The following is a 16,036-nucleotide window of genomic DNA, read 5'->3' as shown; positions in this document are numbered from 1 at the left end:
ACCATGACGGTACTCTGTTATCCTCAAATAAACTCTGCATGCTGGCCTGGCACCTCTCTGACCTCCCTCTTCTGGCAGCAGAACAGACCACATCTGATGGAAAATTGTTGTAATTATGATGCTGACGTGTATGATATCTGAACCAGCTGTGTTTTCTGATTAGTGGCAAGGTTATTAGTGATTATGACTGTCTTCTGGAGAATCTGGCAGACAGGCACAGACAGGTACACTCTTATGTCCTAGAAATCAACCCCCCTCTTCCCTCCACAGGTGTGCAGCTTGGATGATATCCACAAGCACCCGTACCAGTGTTCTGCGCTTCACTTGAAGACAATACTTTGATAGGCAGGGGAAGAGTGAAATAGAGGAACCTTTTTTTTGTAGATAATAATGTTTGTACCATGTTGTGTTGCTACTATGTTGTCATGTGGTGTTGCTACCATGCTGTGTTGGCATCTTAGGTCTCTATTTACGTAGTGTTGTCTCTCGTCGTGATGTGTGTTTTGTCCTATTTTCTTTAAGCCCCTTTCCCCGCAGGAGGCCGTCATTGTAAATAAGACTTTATTCTTAACTGACTTGCCTAGTTAAATAAAACATGTCAACATATACTCCTTACTTTTTGACGAATGCTTTGCAGAATGCATGCGTGAGTGTTTACATGTATGTGTGTGTAAGAGTGTCTGTGTGAAATAATGTTTATATACACACACGACTGTTGAAGAACGTATTGTATCTATTATGGAGAGATACGCGTGAATGTGATTTTTAAATTGATTATGTGGTATAAATACAGTATGTGTTTGAGATTGTATATGTATTCCTGGGCATATCTGGATGTGTGCTGTATGTAATGTGTATAGTTTAAGCTCATGAGGGAGCATGTGAGTTTGTACACGTGTATGAATGTGTGTTTGAATAAGTGCCTTGAAGTGAAAGTGTGAACGTGCTTCTTGCTATCTGTGTGTGTGGAACAATGTGTGTGTGTGTGTGTGTTTTCAGACGTGCACGGTGCAGTACTCACCTGTTAGTAATAAGAGCTGAGCTTCAGTCCAGCACTGACATTCTAGAACATTCCACAAATTCTGCTGCTCCAGGGGGCTGGACAAACACACTCACAAAACACACTTACAGACACATACACACAGTGCTGGCAATGAACACACAAGTATAGAAGTTTGCTCACTAAAGACACACAAGCAGGCATGATCCTTCTCCATGCAGCACCACCTACACAATCACTGTCAACACACACATGCACGTACACAAGTTCTCTGCCATCGCCAGCCTCCCAAACACTCCCATATGAGGTCAGACTGCATGGCGTTGCAGATAAGACTTTCACCTGGAACAATGTATATCGCCCTTCTTGCCAGTGCAATATTGGTAACATGTCCTACAGTTTCTCCACTGAAACTATTTGTGGTAGTGCTAGATGGTAGCAATGCACAATAGCTACTATTCAATGGTGCAACTTTGGTTTTAGAAGTGTGGGGGGGACATTATTATTATTATTTTTCAGCCAGATACACTCAAAAAAGCCTACCCGACCGCTCGGAGGCGTCCGTATGACCCTAAAGCACATCGTTTCCTTGTCATGTCCCCCCATCCCCAATGAAAGTTGCACCCTGATATGAATGATAGTGCTAATTAGTTGTAATGCTGCACATCATAGATACAAAATCCATGATCACCCCCCCTCCATCATACATGGCTTCATTTTCTTTAGCCATCTTTTTTCCCCTGCTTCCCTTGAGGGCTACAGGTGCTGAAGCTGGCTCCCATTCTGCCCGTCTCTCCAGCGATGTTCGATTGGGTTCAGGTCCAGGCTCTGGCTGGGCCACTCAAGGACATTCAGAGACTTGTCCCGAAGCCACTCTTGTGTTGTCTTGTCTGTGTGCTTAGGGTCGTTGTCCTGTTGGATGGGGAACCTTCTCCCAAGTCTGAGGTCCTGAGCCGGTACCGGTACCCCCTGTATATAGCCTCCACATTGACTCTGTACCGGTACCCCCTGTATATAGCCTCCACATTGATTCTGTACCGGTACCCCCTGTATATAGCCTCCACATTGACTCTGTACCGGTACCCCCTGTATATAGCCTCCACATTGATTCTGTACCGGTACCCCCTGTATATAGCCTCCACATTGACTCTGTACCAGTACCCCCTGTATATAGCCTCCACATTGACTCTGTACCGGTACCCCCTGTATATAGCCTCCACATTGACTCTGTACCGGTACCCCCTGTATATAGCCTCCACATTGACTCTGTACCGGTACCCCCTGTATATAGTCTCGCTATTGTTATTTTACTGCTGCTATTACATTTATTTTATTTTTTTACTTATCTATTTTTTACATAACACTTATTTTTCTTAACTTCTTAAAGCATTGTTGGTTAGGGGCTTGTAAGTAAGCATTTCCCTGTAAGGTCTACACGTGTTGTATTCAGCATTTCATTGTAAGGTCTACTACACCTGTTGTATTCAGCATTTCACTGTAAGGTCTACTACACCTGTTGTATTCAGCATTTCACTGTAAGGTCTACTACACCTGTTGTATTCAGCATTTCACTGTAAGGTCTACTACACCTGTTGTATTCAGCATTTCACTGTAAGGTCTACTACACCTGTTGTATTCAGCATTTCACTGTAAGGTCTACTACACGTGTTGTATTCGGCATTTCACTGTAAGGTCTTTTTTATTTATTTTTTTTCACCTTTATTTAACCAGGTAGGCTAGTTGAGAACAAGTTCTCATTTGCAACTGCGACCTGGCCAAGATAAAGCATAAGGTGAATGCACCAATTTGTAAGTCGCTCTGGATAAGAGCGTCTGCTAAATGACTTAAATGTAAATGTAAATGAGTTTAACTCTCCTACTCATTAAGACACAAAATACTTAAATTCCCCCCTGCTCTCTCCCTCCCACACCAAGCTTGCCAAAGTAATTTCAAAATACAGATGTTATTTGTGAGCACTCAAATACTTTATTGACACAGATGACAAAAGTAACTTAGGATATTTCTGTCAAATTCTTCAATACTGTTTTATTAAATATATACATATCGACTGCCCTGAGACTCACACAGTAATTACATTGGGTGGCAGGGAGACAGAGTTCCGTCCAAAATAATGAGGACGAGACAGCAACTTCTACATCAGCCAACTCATCAGTCTTCTACTGTTCCTGAAAGACAAAAAATAACAGTAATTGTATTATGTGCAATTATTGATGAGGACAAAAGATGGGATACTGTGTTTCAAACTTAATGGCATCGACCTTGGTCATGACGTGTGTGATTTGCTCACCTTCACCATGTGGCCATGGAGCAGGTAAGGTGACCTGAAGTCCTGCTGACAGTTGGAGTAGCCCATGCCCAGCCCCACACCCAAGCCAAACACCACTGGCCATGTGCGCCCTGAAGATGGGATGGACAATTCACTTTAATAAACAAACCATAACTCCCACAAAGATCAACACATGGTCAGTGTTATTAAAAAGCACTAATTACTATGACTGTTCCCTGCTGTCTGAGGCAATACTCACGTTTGAAGAAGAGAACTGAAAACACAATCCCCACACCAAGGCCGGTGGCTACAGCGAGGGAGAGAGAAAGAGAGCGAGATGCATAAACTTCGACAGAAGAACAGACAAAAACCAACTCAGCAGCACACCCTATGATTAAGTATTGGGGTGATGCACACATACACACAGGTACGGAATTACCTGGTGTGCTCCAAATTAAAACTTCTCTAACAAGTTGGGGGGGGATGGGCAACATGGCCCCTAACCCCAGAGCTGGTTAACAGCACCTGTCAGCCGGACATGGTTCATTAGAGAGAGAAAGCGGAAGAAGACGAGGAAATGCATGTGAAAATGAACTTAATTGGAAAGAAAAAAATGGAAATGGAGTGAAAAGGGAGAGGAGATGTCTGGGGGTAGGAGGAGCTAGTGCTGATGAAGGACAGACACAAAGAGGGAGGAGAGATGGGGGGATAGAGGACAGGCAGTGTGATCTAGAGATCTGGGATGTGTATGTAAGGGAGAGTGAGGGTCCAATCTGGTCAAGCTAAGGGTCCAAGTGGGTTGATGTGATCTCCATGACTAGGAGGTGGACAGACAAACTGATCAGGCACCACACAGACAGACCAAGTAAGTGTGGACCAGAGGGGAGCTTCAGGAGGAGGAATGTGTTTGTGTTCTTAGCTTCACCTCGCTATGGGCCTCGCCCCACCCAGCTCTGGGCCAGCCATCGCAGAAACACATAAAAACAACAGTTTGGGCCCCTCCACTTCTTAATTGGATTCAGAGAGCTATGCAGCATGACGGTGCGCCGTTGCCAGAGCACTCAGACGCTGCTCCCTCCGCCAGGATTACACAACTTACACATGTCAAACAAGACCACAAAAAACGACATCCCACATCTTTATTGCTGCTGACAAACATAAAATCATGCTCCTCTTCACCCCTCCCCCTCTTTCCAGTCCAAGATGTATGATTTACAGACTCAGCTTGTCTCTTTAACCCCACTCCCCCTCTTAATCCCTCCATTTCTCCTCCTCCCCCTTCCTGTGATAGTTGCCGAAATGCAGTGAAGTTGGCCAAATATGAAGCCAGATCTGCAACAGATTTACAGTTATGGATCTCTAGCCACACAGTGTGATCAAAATCTAAAACCTGGAAATTAGGAGGTTCTCATGGCTAGTTGCTGCAAAGCTAGCTGACATTCCAAGACCATGGCCAAATTCCTTGGTTACAAAGAATGAGAATTAAAATCCCTCCGAGGAAAAGCACTACTCAAATGGCCTCTAATTTCCCCAGATATTGTGGTTGGAAAGGGTGCCTTATTATCATCAGTTCAACATCAGAATGTGTGACATGTTCTTGGACATTATTATGGATATTGGACTCTACCGTCACACTCCACATGCACGATTAAAACGTTTTATCCCCAACACGAACCAGCAAGTGTAATAGTAAAGTAACATTTAGACAACATAGGCCAGGGATCAGGCTAGTGCAACTATACTGTCTGCACTGATCTTTCTGTAAAGTGTAGTAACAGTTTACATTAACTGTAAGTTTATTCATCCTCATCACACATCATATATCAGCACATGACAGACATGACAGGGGTCCATGTGGCTCAGTTGGTAGAGCATGGTGCTTGCATTGCCAGGGTTGGGGGTTGGATTCCCACAGGGGACCAGAATGAAAAAGTATCAAAAGTATCGAGCACTACTGTAAGTCGCTCTGCTAAATGACTAAAATGTCAATGTAAATGACATAACTACATAGAAGATAATTAAAGCTTGGTTCATGTACTCATAGTAATGTGGGTATTCCAATGACACTGGTTATGTTTTGATCGAAGAAGCTCCAGATGGGCTTGATAAAGAGCATACAGTTCAGGTGCATCATTACTGTATAGTTTGTTTAATCATATTAAGCTATCAAGACTAGAGGAATCAATGTCATATGCAAGTCTCAGTATCGCTTAGATTTAATCAAGGCAATACACAACAACACTGTCTGTCTATAGCCAATACTGTGCCTAGGTCTCTCTCTGAAGATCTCTCTCTAACATGAAAGAGGATGAGACCAGGCTAGGCCAGGGTAAATGATGGGATGAAATTGTTAACAGATGCATTGATGAGCTATAGGTATCCTGTCAGCAGCACAACATAAGCCATGTGGAATGTTTCCAAGAGGTCTATGGATGTTGCTTGGTACTTGCATCAGTGGCACAGTGGAGTGAAGTTCATGATGAGAATGGACGGTGGCTCGGGGCAATGACAGACACACATCCAAGACCCTCTATCAGGGGTGTATTTATTAGGTCTTGCAAGAGAACCCATTTAAAAACGAAACGGAAGCAAACAGAGCAAACAGAACGAAATGGGGAGAGATCTACCTGAACAGAAGCTCTTGTTTTTGCAGCAAAACGTTTCCCATTTTGAGTTAAATGTATCTGTTCCTACTCGTTTTGCAACAGGCAAAACGATTTTCAACTAAATATGTGTAATGAACACACCAGTTAGTTCCCTGTGACCTGCATTGCGGTTAGGGATTAGGGACAGTTAGGGATTCTGGTAACATTTTACTGCATGACATTATATCAGTTATAGCATTAACAGTTCTGTCATAGAAACATTGTAGCAAAGGCTTACATTAGGGCGTGAAGGGCACGAGATCTGAGTGTTTCAAGGACTTGACGCAGAATAATAAAAAACCGAGGACCTGCGAAGGAAAATGTTTGGGTCCGCTTCCGCAACACAATAGCCTATAATATAATTTCTACAACAAATCACTCAGCCCAAAAAATATAACTATGTTAATTAGCTTTTGGTTTGAAATGCCAATTGACCTCACCGGGCAACGTTATACGGCCCACACCATGTGATGACAGAGGTGGCCTTACTAAGATCATGCACCTAGTCCCCAGCTTACACCGCCGTGTTTTAAGTTGTACGCTGTTAGGAATAAATTTCTCAATAGATGCATTTTTCAAAATATAGATATTTACCTAACTTTACAGCGCTATCAGCTAGGCATCGGTCCCACTTCCGTCCTTGTTCCTCGGCCATGTCTTAAGCTGCTACCCGTCAGACGAAAAATCTTCAAAAACCGCGAGATTTGGGTCATGTGATCCTTACGTCACGCTTCTTCCTCGTCTTCTTCTTCTTCTGCATCTTTAAAGTTTATGGCAGATTACAACTATTGGTGTATTGACGCCACCTACTGTACAGGGTATATAACAAAAACTCCTTCAGTCACATCCCTTTATTTAAGTGGGCAAGTCAGTTAAAGAACAAATTCTTATTTACAATGGCGGCCTATAAAAAGGCAAAAGGCCTCCTGCGGGGATGGAGGCTGGGATTAAAAATAAAATATAGGAAAAAACACACATTATGACGAGAGAGACAACACTACATAAAAAGAGACCGAAGACAACAGCATAACATTACAGCAACACATGACAACACACCATGGTAGCAACACAACATGACAACATCATGGTAGCAACACAACATGACAACATCATGGTAGCAACACAGCATGGCAGCAGCACAACATGATAGCAGCACAAAACATTATTGTGCATTCCCTACACATACTCAGGTGCCTGTGAGGACGGAGCATTCATCGACGGGATTCATTGTAATGCCTCTGCAGAAAAATCCCCAAAATGTTTTTTTTTAAATCTCAGCTGCACAATTCTCAGAATTCCATTCCGTTTGCACTGTGCAGTTGACAACCAAAGTAATATACGTCCACCTTCTTATTAACATGCAACGTGTTAGGATCCCTCTGTTGACAATTAATATCATCTTTTGACTCTACTCCTACTACCATTACTTCTTCATCTTCACGCCTTTCTTCCACTCTTGTCAACACCTCCAGACAAACTCTCAGCCAGGAGTAGGTATAGGATGATGTTAAGACACTGTCCAGACAAACTCTCAGCCAGGAGTAGGTATAGGATGATGTTAAGACACTGTCCAGACAAACTCTCAGCCAGGAGTAGGTATTAGGATGATGTTAAGACACTGTCCAGACAAACTCTCAGCTCAGAGTAGGTATTAGGATGATGTTAAGACACTGTCCAGACAAACTCTCAGCTCAGAGTAGGTATTAGGATGATGTTAAGACACTGTCCAGACAAACTCTCAGCTCAGAGTAGATATTAGGATGATGTTAAGACACTGTCCAGACAAACTCTCAGCTCAGAGTAGATATTAGGATGATGTTAAGACACTGTCCAGACAAACTCTCAGCTCAGAGTAGGTATTAGGATGATGTTAAGACACTGTCCAGACAAACTCTCAGCTCAGAGTAGGTATTAGGATGATGTTAAGACACTGTCCAGACAAACTCTCAGCTCAGAGTAGGTATTAGGATGATGTTAAGACACTGTCCAGACAAACTCTCAGCTCAGAGTAGGTATTAGGATGATGTTAAGACACTGTCCAGACAAACTCTCAGCCAGGAGTCAAATTAACTAATAAAAGTTTATCTCAGGTGGTAATCAAAACAGTTTGAGATACCACAAAGGAAAGATAGTGATGATGAAACCCTTTGATGGCGCCATAGACAATGATAAAGGCCTCTAGTGGCCAAAAGGCCAAATTAGCATGGGAAACGCCATAGAGATAAATAGTAATGGTCTCTTTTTGTAGGCACTAACTCCACCATGGTTCATTGGACAAAGCCTATGCAGAAAATTAATTGGGTTTTTGGATTTTGGGGGGATAAACGCCAAAAATAAGGTCTTTAACTAACACAGGCATAGGAGATCTTATACGTTTTGTTCTATGAGATCATATTCATCAGCTAACATCACTTTTTGTGAATTTGGAAGAATTTATTATTTTTTTGAAAAGCACATGAAGTATATAAAGGCTTCATAATTCATAACTGCTATTATCTCATAGAACATAATTTATAAGATGTCCTAAGCATGGTAACCTCAGACCTTATTTTCTGTGTTTATTCCAAAATCCTATTCTTTCACCATTCATTTTACGAGTTTTAGGATGACAATCTGGCGAGCGCTATTGAGGGCTTCCACCATAATGTAGACAACTGGGTGGGACATCCGACTTCATTGGCTGATCCCTCCTAGTGATCATGTTGGAGTCATGTCCAACCAGGTCATCAGAAGGGATCAGCCAATCATGAAGAAAAAAATTGAGATGCTGTCACATACACTATAATGGCACAGCTACAAAGATGAGTCCTATCTACATGTACAAATGACCCCGACTAACCTGTACCCTTGCACATTGACTCGGTACCAATACCCCCTGTATATAGCCTCATTAATGTTATTCTATTGTGTTACTTATTTTATTTGTATTTTAATTTTTACTTTAGTTTATTTAGTAAATATTTTCTTAAAACTTCATTGTTGGTTAAAGGCTTGTAAGTAAGCATTTCACGGTAAGGTAACCTGTTGTATTCAGCGCATGTGAAAAATAACATTTGATTTGAGTCCTCTGTCTATCTCTATGGAGGGTGTTCATTTACTTTGTTGCAAAAGATGGCAGGAATAAATAACCAATCGCGATGAGGCATCGAAAATGAACTCATTCCCTCCCCACATGCCCCCCTAGACACAACTACGACAACATAACCAACAAAAACGGGTCACAACTACTGCAGCTCTGTCGGACGCCGGGTATGTACATAGTCAATGGTAGGCCTCGAGGGGACTCCGATGGTAGATACACCTAGAGCTCATCTCTTGGCAGTAGTGCTGTAGACTACTTTATCACTGGCCTCAACCCAGAGTATCTTAGAGCGTTCACAGTCAATCTCAGATCACAGAAAAATCACACTCCACTTGAACAGAGCTTTGCGCAATCATGCGGCATCAAAGCATCAAAGCCAAATAAGAAATTATATAGATGGAAGGAAAGTAGTGTGGAAATCTACCAAAAAACAATTAGGCAACAGCAAATTCAATCCCTTCTAGACAATCCACAAAAGTGAAGACAATTTTGACCCCAATAACTACCATGGAATATGTGTCAACAGCAACCTTGGGACAATCCTCTGCGTTATCATTAACAAAACACTCTGACATTTTCTCAGTGAAAACAATGTACTGAGCAAATGTCAAATTGGCTTTTTAACAAATTACCATACGACAGACCACACATTCACACTGCACACCCTAATTGACAAACAAACCAAAACAAAGGCAAAGGGAAAGTCTTCTCATGCTTTGTTGAATTCAGAAAAGCTTTTGATACAATTTGGCATGAGGGCCTGCTATACAAATTGATGGAAAGTGGTGTTTGGGGAAAAACATACGACATTATAAAATACATGTACACAAACAACAAGTGTGTGTTAAACATTTTTATTTTTATTCTATTTCACCTTTATTTAACCAGGTAAGCTAGCTGGCCAAGATAAAGCAAAGCAGTGCGGCAGAAACAACAACAAAAAAACAAAAACAAGTGTACAGTCAATAACACAATAGAGAAAAAAAAGTCTATATACAGTGTGTGCAAATGGCATGAGGAGGAAAGGCAATAAATAGGCCATAGTAGCAAAGTAATTACAATTTAGCATTAACACTGGAGTGATAGATGAGCAGATGATGATGAGCAGATGATGGTGTGTAAGTAGTGATACCGGTGTGCAAAAGTGCAGCAAAGTAAATAAAAACAATATGGGGATGAGGTAAGTAGATTCAGTGGGCTATTTACAGATGGACTATGTACATCTGCAGGGATCGGTTAGCTGCTCAGATAGCTGATGTTTAAGGTTAGTGAGGGAAATGTAAGTCTCCAGCTTCAGCGATTTTTGCAATTCGCTCCAGTCACTGGCAGCAGAGAACTGGAAGGAAAGGCGGCCAAAGGAGGTGTTGGCTTTGGGGATGATGTTGGAGGAATTATATTCCTATGTGTTCATTAACCAATTCAATTATAACAAAGCAAAACACTTTGTCCATTTCTAAGAATTTGTCAGGTTCTTATTTGCACAAAATAGGACAAAGATCAGTCTCAAAATTAATCAATAACGTTTATTCCGGAGAGCTCTACTTAAAATACCATGTATATTAGTTTATATATCACACATAACGTCATAGCGTCTTAAATGTCCCTCCTCCTCTCCGACAAGGACAAAGCTGCTTCAAAAGTCCATTCCAACCCACTAATGCACATACATTACACACTATATCTGGATTATCTCCTGAAGTCTCACCACAGTTTATTACCACTTAGCTGACCGTTCCAGTCCCCCCCAGATACGGAAAACCTGGAGGGGCTCTCGCTGCCCTATTTTATCTCCAGAGTTATAGCTTGGTCTGTTCAAACATAGGTTAAGGATTCTCTTTGCTTACATTCAGTACACACATACATTCCTTCTTCCACAATGGTTATCATTTCTAATTACCCCTTGTCCATGCTACATAACCTCTAATCCTAATGGTTAAGTTTCTGGGTAGAATGATTTAATCATTTATCTTAAACCTTGATAAAATATCTTAACAGATGACCAGTGAGATATACCTGCAGGAGCGCGTGCTACGGGTGGGTGTTGTTATGGTCACCAGTGAGCTGAGTTAGCATAGACTTTACCTAGCATAGACTTATAGATGACTCGGAGCCAGTGGGTCTGGTGACGAATGTGTAGCGAGGGCCAGCCGACTAGAGCATACAGGTCACAGTGTTGGGGTGGTATAAGGTGCTTTGGTAACAAAATGGATGGCACTGTGATAGACTGCTTCCAGTTTGCTGAGTAGAGTATTGGAAGCTATTTTGTAGATGACATTGCCGAAGTCGAGGATCAGTAGGATAGTCAATTTTACTAGGGTAAGTTTGGCGGCATGAGTGAAGGAGGCTTTGTTGCGAAATAGAAAGCCGATTCTAGATTTGATTTTGGATTGGAGATGTTTGATATGAGTCTGGAGGGAGAGTTTACAGTCTAGCCAGACACTTAGGTATTTGTAGTTGTCCACGTATTCTAGGTCAGAACCGTCCAGAGTAGTGATGCTAGTTGGGCGGGTGGGTGTGGGCAGCAAACGGTTGAAAAGCATGCATTTGGTTTTGCTAGCTTTTAAGAGCAGTTGGAGGCCACAGGAGTGTTGTATTGAATTGAAGCTCGTTTGGAGGTTAGTTAACACAGTGTCCAAAGAAGGGCCAGATGTATACAGAATGGTGTCGTCTGCGTAGAGGTGGATCAGGGAATCAACCGCAGCAAGAGCGACATTGTTGATATATACAGAGAAAAGAGTCAGCCCGAGAATTGAACCCTGTGGTACCCCATAGAGACTGTTGATTGATTTAAAAATATATTTCCACGGGGCCGGGGGGGTGAGACAGGAATGCAGCTTAAGCCCCACCCTGTTCAACATATATATCAACGTATTGGAGGGGGCACTAGAACAATCTGCAGCATCCAGCCTCACCCTACTTGAATCTGGAGTCAAATGTCTACTGATGATCTGGTGCTTCTGTCCCCAACCAAGGCGGGCCTACAGCAGCACCTAGATCTTTTGCACAGATTCTGTCAGACCTGGGCACTGTCAGTAAATCTCAGTCAGACAAAAACAATGGTGTTCCAAAAAAGGTCCAGTTCCCAGGACCATGAGTACAAATTCCATCTAGACAGTGTTGCCCCAGAGCACATAAAAAACTATATATACACCTCAGCCTAAACATCAGCACCACAGGTAACTTCCACAAAGCTGTGAACGATCTGAGAGACAAGAGCCTTCTATGCCACCAAAAGGAACATTAAATTTGACATAACAAATAGGATCTGGCTAAAAATACTTGAAATCAGTTATATAACCCATTGCCCTTTATGGTTGTGAGGTCTGGAGTCCACTCACCAACCAAAAATTCACAAAATGGGACAAACACCAAATGAGACTGCATGCAGAATCCTGCAAAAAATAATAATTTGTGTACAATATCAAACCCAAATAATGCAGAATTAGGCTGATTAACTCTAATAATCAAAACAAACTACAAAACAATAAATGTGAAAACCCGAAACCAGTCCCGTGTGGTACAAACACTGACACAGGAGACAATCACCCACAAAACCCAATACCAAACAGGCTACCTAAATATGGTTCCCAATCGGTGACAATGACTAACACCTGCCTCTGATTGAGAACCATATCAGGCCAAACACAGAAACAGACAAACTAGGCACACAACATAGAATGCCCACTCAGATCACACCCTGACCAAACAAAACATACAAACATACAAAGCAAACTATGGTCAGGGTGTGACACTGGGGCTCTGTTTACAAAAACAAACAGACCCCACAGAGCCCCAGGACAGCAACACAATTAGACCCAACCAAATCATGAGAAAGCAAAAAGATAATTACTTAACACATTGGAAAGAATTAGAACTAGATCGCTATTTGGCCCAAAACAGAGAGTACACAGGGGCAGAATACCTGACAACCGTGACTGACCCAAAATTAAGGAAAGCTTTGACTATGTACAGACTCAGTGAGCAATAGCCTTGCTATTGAGAAAGGTTGCCGAAGGCAGACCTGGCTCTCAAGAGAAGACAGGCTATGTGCACACTGCCGACAAAATGAGGTGGAAACTGAGCTGCACTTCCTAACCTCGTGCCAAATGTATGACCATATTAGAGACAAATATTTCACGCAGATTACACAAACACACAAAGAATTCAAAAACAAAACAAATTTGGATAAACTCCCATATCTAGTGGGTGAAATACCACGGTGTGCAATCACAGCAGCAAGATTTGTGACCTATTTCCAGTAGAAAAGAAGAAGAACAAACACCATTGTAAATATAACCTATATTTATGTTTATTTATTTTCCCTATCGTACTTTAACTATTTGCACATCATTACAACACTGTATATATACATACAGTGGGGCAAAAAAGTATTTAGTCAGCCACCAATTGTGTAAGTACTCCCACTTAAAAAGATGAGAGGCCTGTAATTTTCATCATAGGTACACTTCAACTATGACAGACAAAATGAGGGGAAAAAATCCAGAAAATCACATTGTAGGATTTTTTATTCATTTATTTGCAAATGATGGTGGAAAATAAGTATTTGGTCACCTACAAACAAGCAAGATTTCTGGCTCTCACAGACCTGTAACTTCTTCTTTAAGAGGCTCCTCTGTCCTCCACTCGTTACCTGTATTAATGGCACCCGTTTGAACTTGTTATCAGTATAAAAGACACCTGTTCACAACCTCAAACAGTCACACTCCAAACTCCACTATGGCCAAGACCAAAGAGCTGTCAAAGGACACCAGAAACAAAATACTTTTTCGCCCCACTGTAAGATAACATTTCAAATGTTAGAGTTAAACATTTAATAAAGAACGGACATGCAACAGGACAGGAACAGCGTCAGAACTAGGTACACCAAAAATCCTGAAATTTCCATCCCTGACTATAACATTTTCCAACAAGATAGAACTGCCAAGGTCCTCCCGGGTAGCGCATGGTTAATGGCGCTGTACTGCAGTGCCAGCTGTGCCACCAGAGACTCTGGGTTTGCGCCGAGGTTCTGTCGTAACCGGCCGCGACCGGGAGGTACGTGGGGCGACGCACAATTGGCATAGCGTCGTCCGAATTCAGGGAGGGCTTGGTCGGTAGGGATATCCTTGTCTCATCGCGCACCAGTGACTCCTGAGGCGGGCCGGGCATAGTGCCCGCTAGCCAAGGCTGCCAGGTGCACGGTGTTTCTTCCGACACATTGGTGCGGCTGGCTTCTGGGTTGGATGCGTGCTGTGTTGGGTTGTGTATCGGAGGACGCATGACTTTCAAACTTCGTCTCTCCTGAGCCTGTACTGTTAACAATTGGATACCACGAAATTGGGGAGAAAAAGGGGGTAAAATTAAAAGTAATAATAATATTTTTAAAAAGATAGAACTGCCAAAGGGGGCGGAGTTGAAATCTACTGCAGAGATAGCCTGCAGAGTTCTGTCAAACTATCCAGGTCTGTGCCCAAACAATACAAGCTTCTACTTTTAAAAATCCACCTTTCCAGAAACAAGTTTCCCGCCGTTGCCACTTGTTATAGACACCCTTCAGATCCCAGCTGTTCCCTGGACACCATATGTGAATTGATTAACCCCCATCTATTTTCAGAGTTCATACTGTTAGGTGACCTAAACTGGGACATGTTTAACACCCCGGGCAGTCCTACAATCTAAGCTAGATGTCCTGAATCTCACACAAATTATCAATGAACCTACCGGGTACAACCCTAAATCTGTAATCACGGGCACCCTCTTAGGTATCATCCTGACCAACTTCCTCTAAATACACCTCTGCTGTCTTCAACCAGGATCTCAGCGATCACTGCCTCATTGCCTGCGTGTGTAACGGGTACACGGTAATAAAAAAAAACACCCCTCATCACTGTCAAACTCTCCCTACAACACCTTTCTAATCGACCTGTCCCGGGTATCCTGGAAGGATTTTGACCTCATCCCATCAGTAGAGGATGCCTGGTTGCTCTTTAAAAGTGCTTTCCTCGCCATCTTAAATAAGCATGCCCCATTCAAAAATAAGAACTAAGAACAGATATAGCCCTTGGTTCACCCCAGACTAGACTGCCCTTGACCAGCACAAAAACATCCTGTGGTCCTCTCATTAGCATTGAATAGCCTCCACTATATGCAACTTTTCAGGTAAGTCAGGAACCAATATACTCAGTCAGTTAGGAAAGCTAAGGCTAGCATTTTCAAACAGAATTTTGCATCCTGTAGCACTAATTCCAAAATGTTTTGGGACACTGTAAAGTCCATGGAGAATAAGAGCAGACCCAAATTGTTATAGACCTATATCCATCCTGCCCTGCTTTCTAAAATCTTTGAATGCCAAGTTAACAAACAGATCACCGACCATTTCGAATCCCACCGTACCTTCTCCACGATGCAATCTGGTTTCCAAGCTGGTCATGGGTGCACCTCAGCCACGCTCAAGGTCCTAAATGATATCATAACCGCCATCGATAAAAGACAGTACTGTCCAGCCGTCTTCACCGACGTGGTCAAGGCTTTCGACTCTGTCAATCACCACATTCTTATCGGCAGACTCAATAGCCTTGGTTTCTCAAATGACTGCCTCGCCTGGATCACCAACTACTTCTCAGATAGAGTTTAGTATGTCAAATCAGAGGGCCTGTTGTCCGAACCTCTGGCAATCTCTATGGGGGCACCACAAGGTTCATTTCTCAGGCCGACTCTTTTCTCTGTATCTATCAATGATGTCGCTCTTGCTGCTGTTGATTCTCTGATCCACCTCTATGCAGACGACACCATTCTGTATACATCTGGCCCTTCTTTGGACACTGTGCTAACAAATCTCCAAACGAGCTTCAATGCCATACAACACTCCTTCCGTGGCCTCCAACTGCATTTAAGAAATAGTGAAACTAAGTGCATGATCTTCAACCGATTGCTGCCCGCACCCACCCACCCGACTAGCATCACTACTCTGGACGGTTCTGACTTAGAATATGTGAACAACTACAAATACCTAGGTGTCTGGT

At 42.5% G+C, this 16,036-nt stretch overlaps 1 protein-coding gene across 1 annotated transcript; it reads right to left on the bottom strand.

Moving 5' to 3' along the window:
• Positions 1-2,963: 2,963 nt before the first annotated feature.
• On the bottom strand, positions 2,964-6,640 carry LOC124019934 (MICOS complex subunit Mic10-like). The gene is made up of 4 exons (XM_046335380.1): positions 6,527-6,640; positions 3,547-3,594; positions 3,309-3,418; positions 2,964-3,186 (listed from the first exon to the last, which is right to left on the bottom strand). The coding sequence occupies exons 1-4, from the start codon at positions 6,585-6,587 to the stop codon at positions 3,178-3,180; spliced, it is 228 nt and encodes a 75-aa protein (XP_046191336.1). The 5' UTR covers positions 6,588-6,640; the 3' UTR covers positions 2,964-3,177.
• Between the last annotated feature and the right edge of the window lie 9,396 nt (positions 6,641-16,036).

The sequence above is a fragment of the Oncorhynchus gorbuscha genome, linkage group LG03 (assembly GCF_021184085.1).
Source record: "Oncorhynchus gorbuscha isolate QuinsamMale2020 ecotype Even-year linkage group LG03, OgorEven_v1.0, whole genome shotgun sequence".
Taxonomy (NCBI): domain Eukaryota; kingdom Metazoa; phylum Chordata; class Actinopteri; order Salmoniformes; family Salmonidae; genus Oncorhynchus; species Oncorhynchus gorbuscha.
This window is presented reverse-complemented; position numbering and strand designations above follow the sequence as displayed.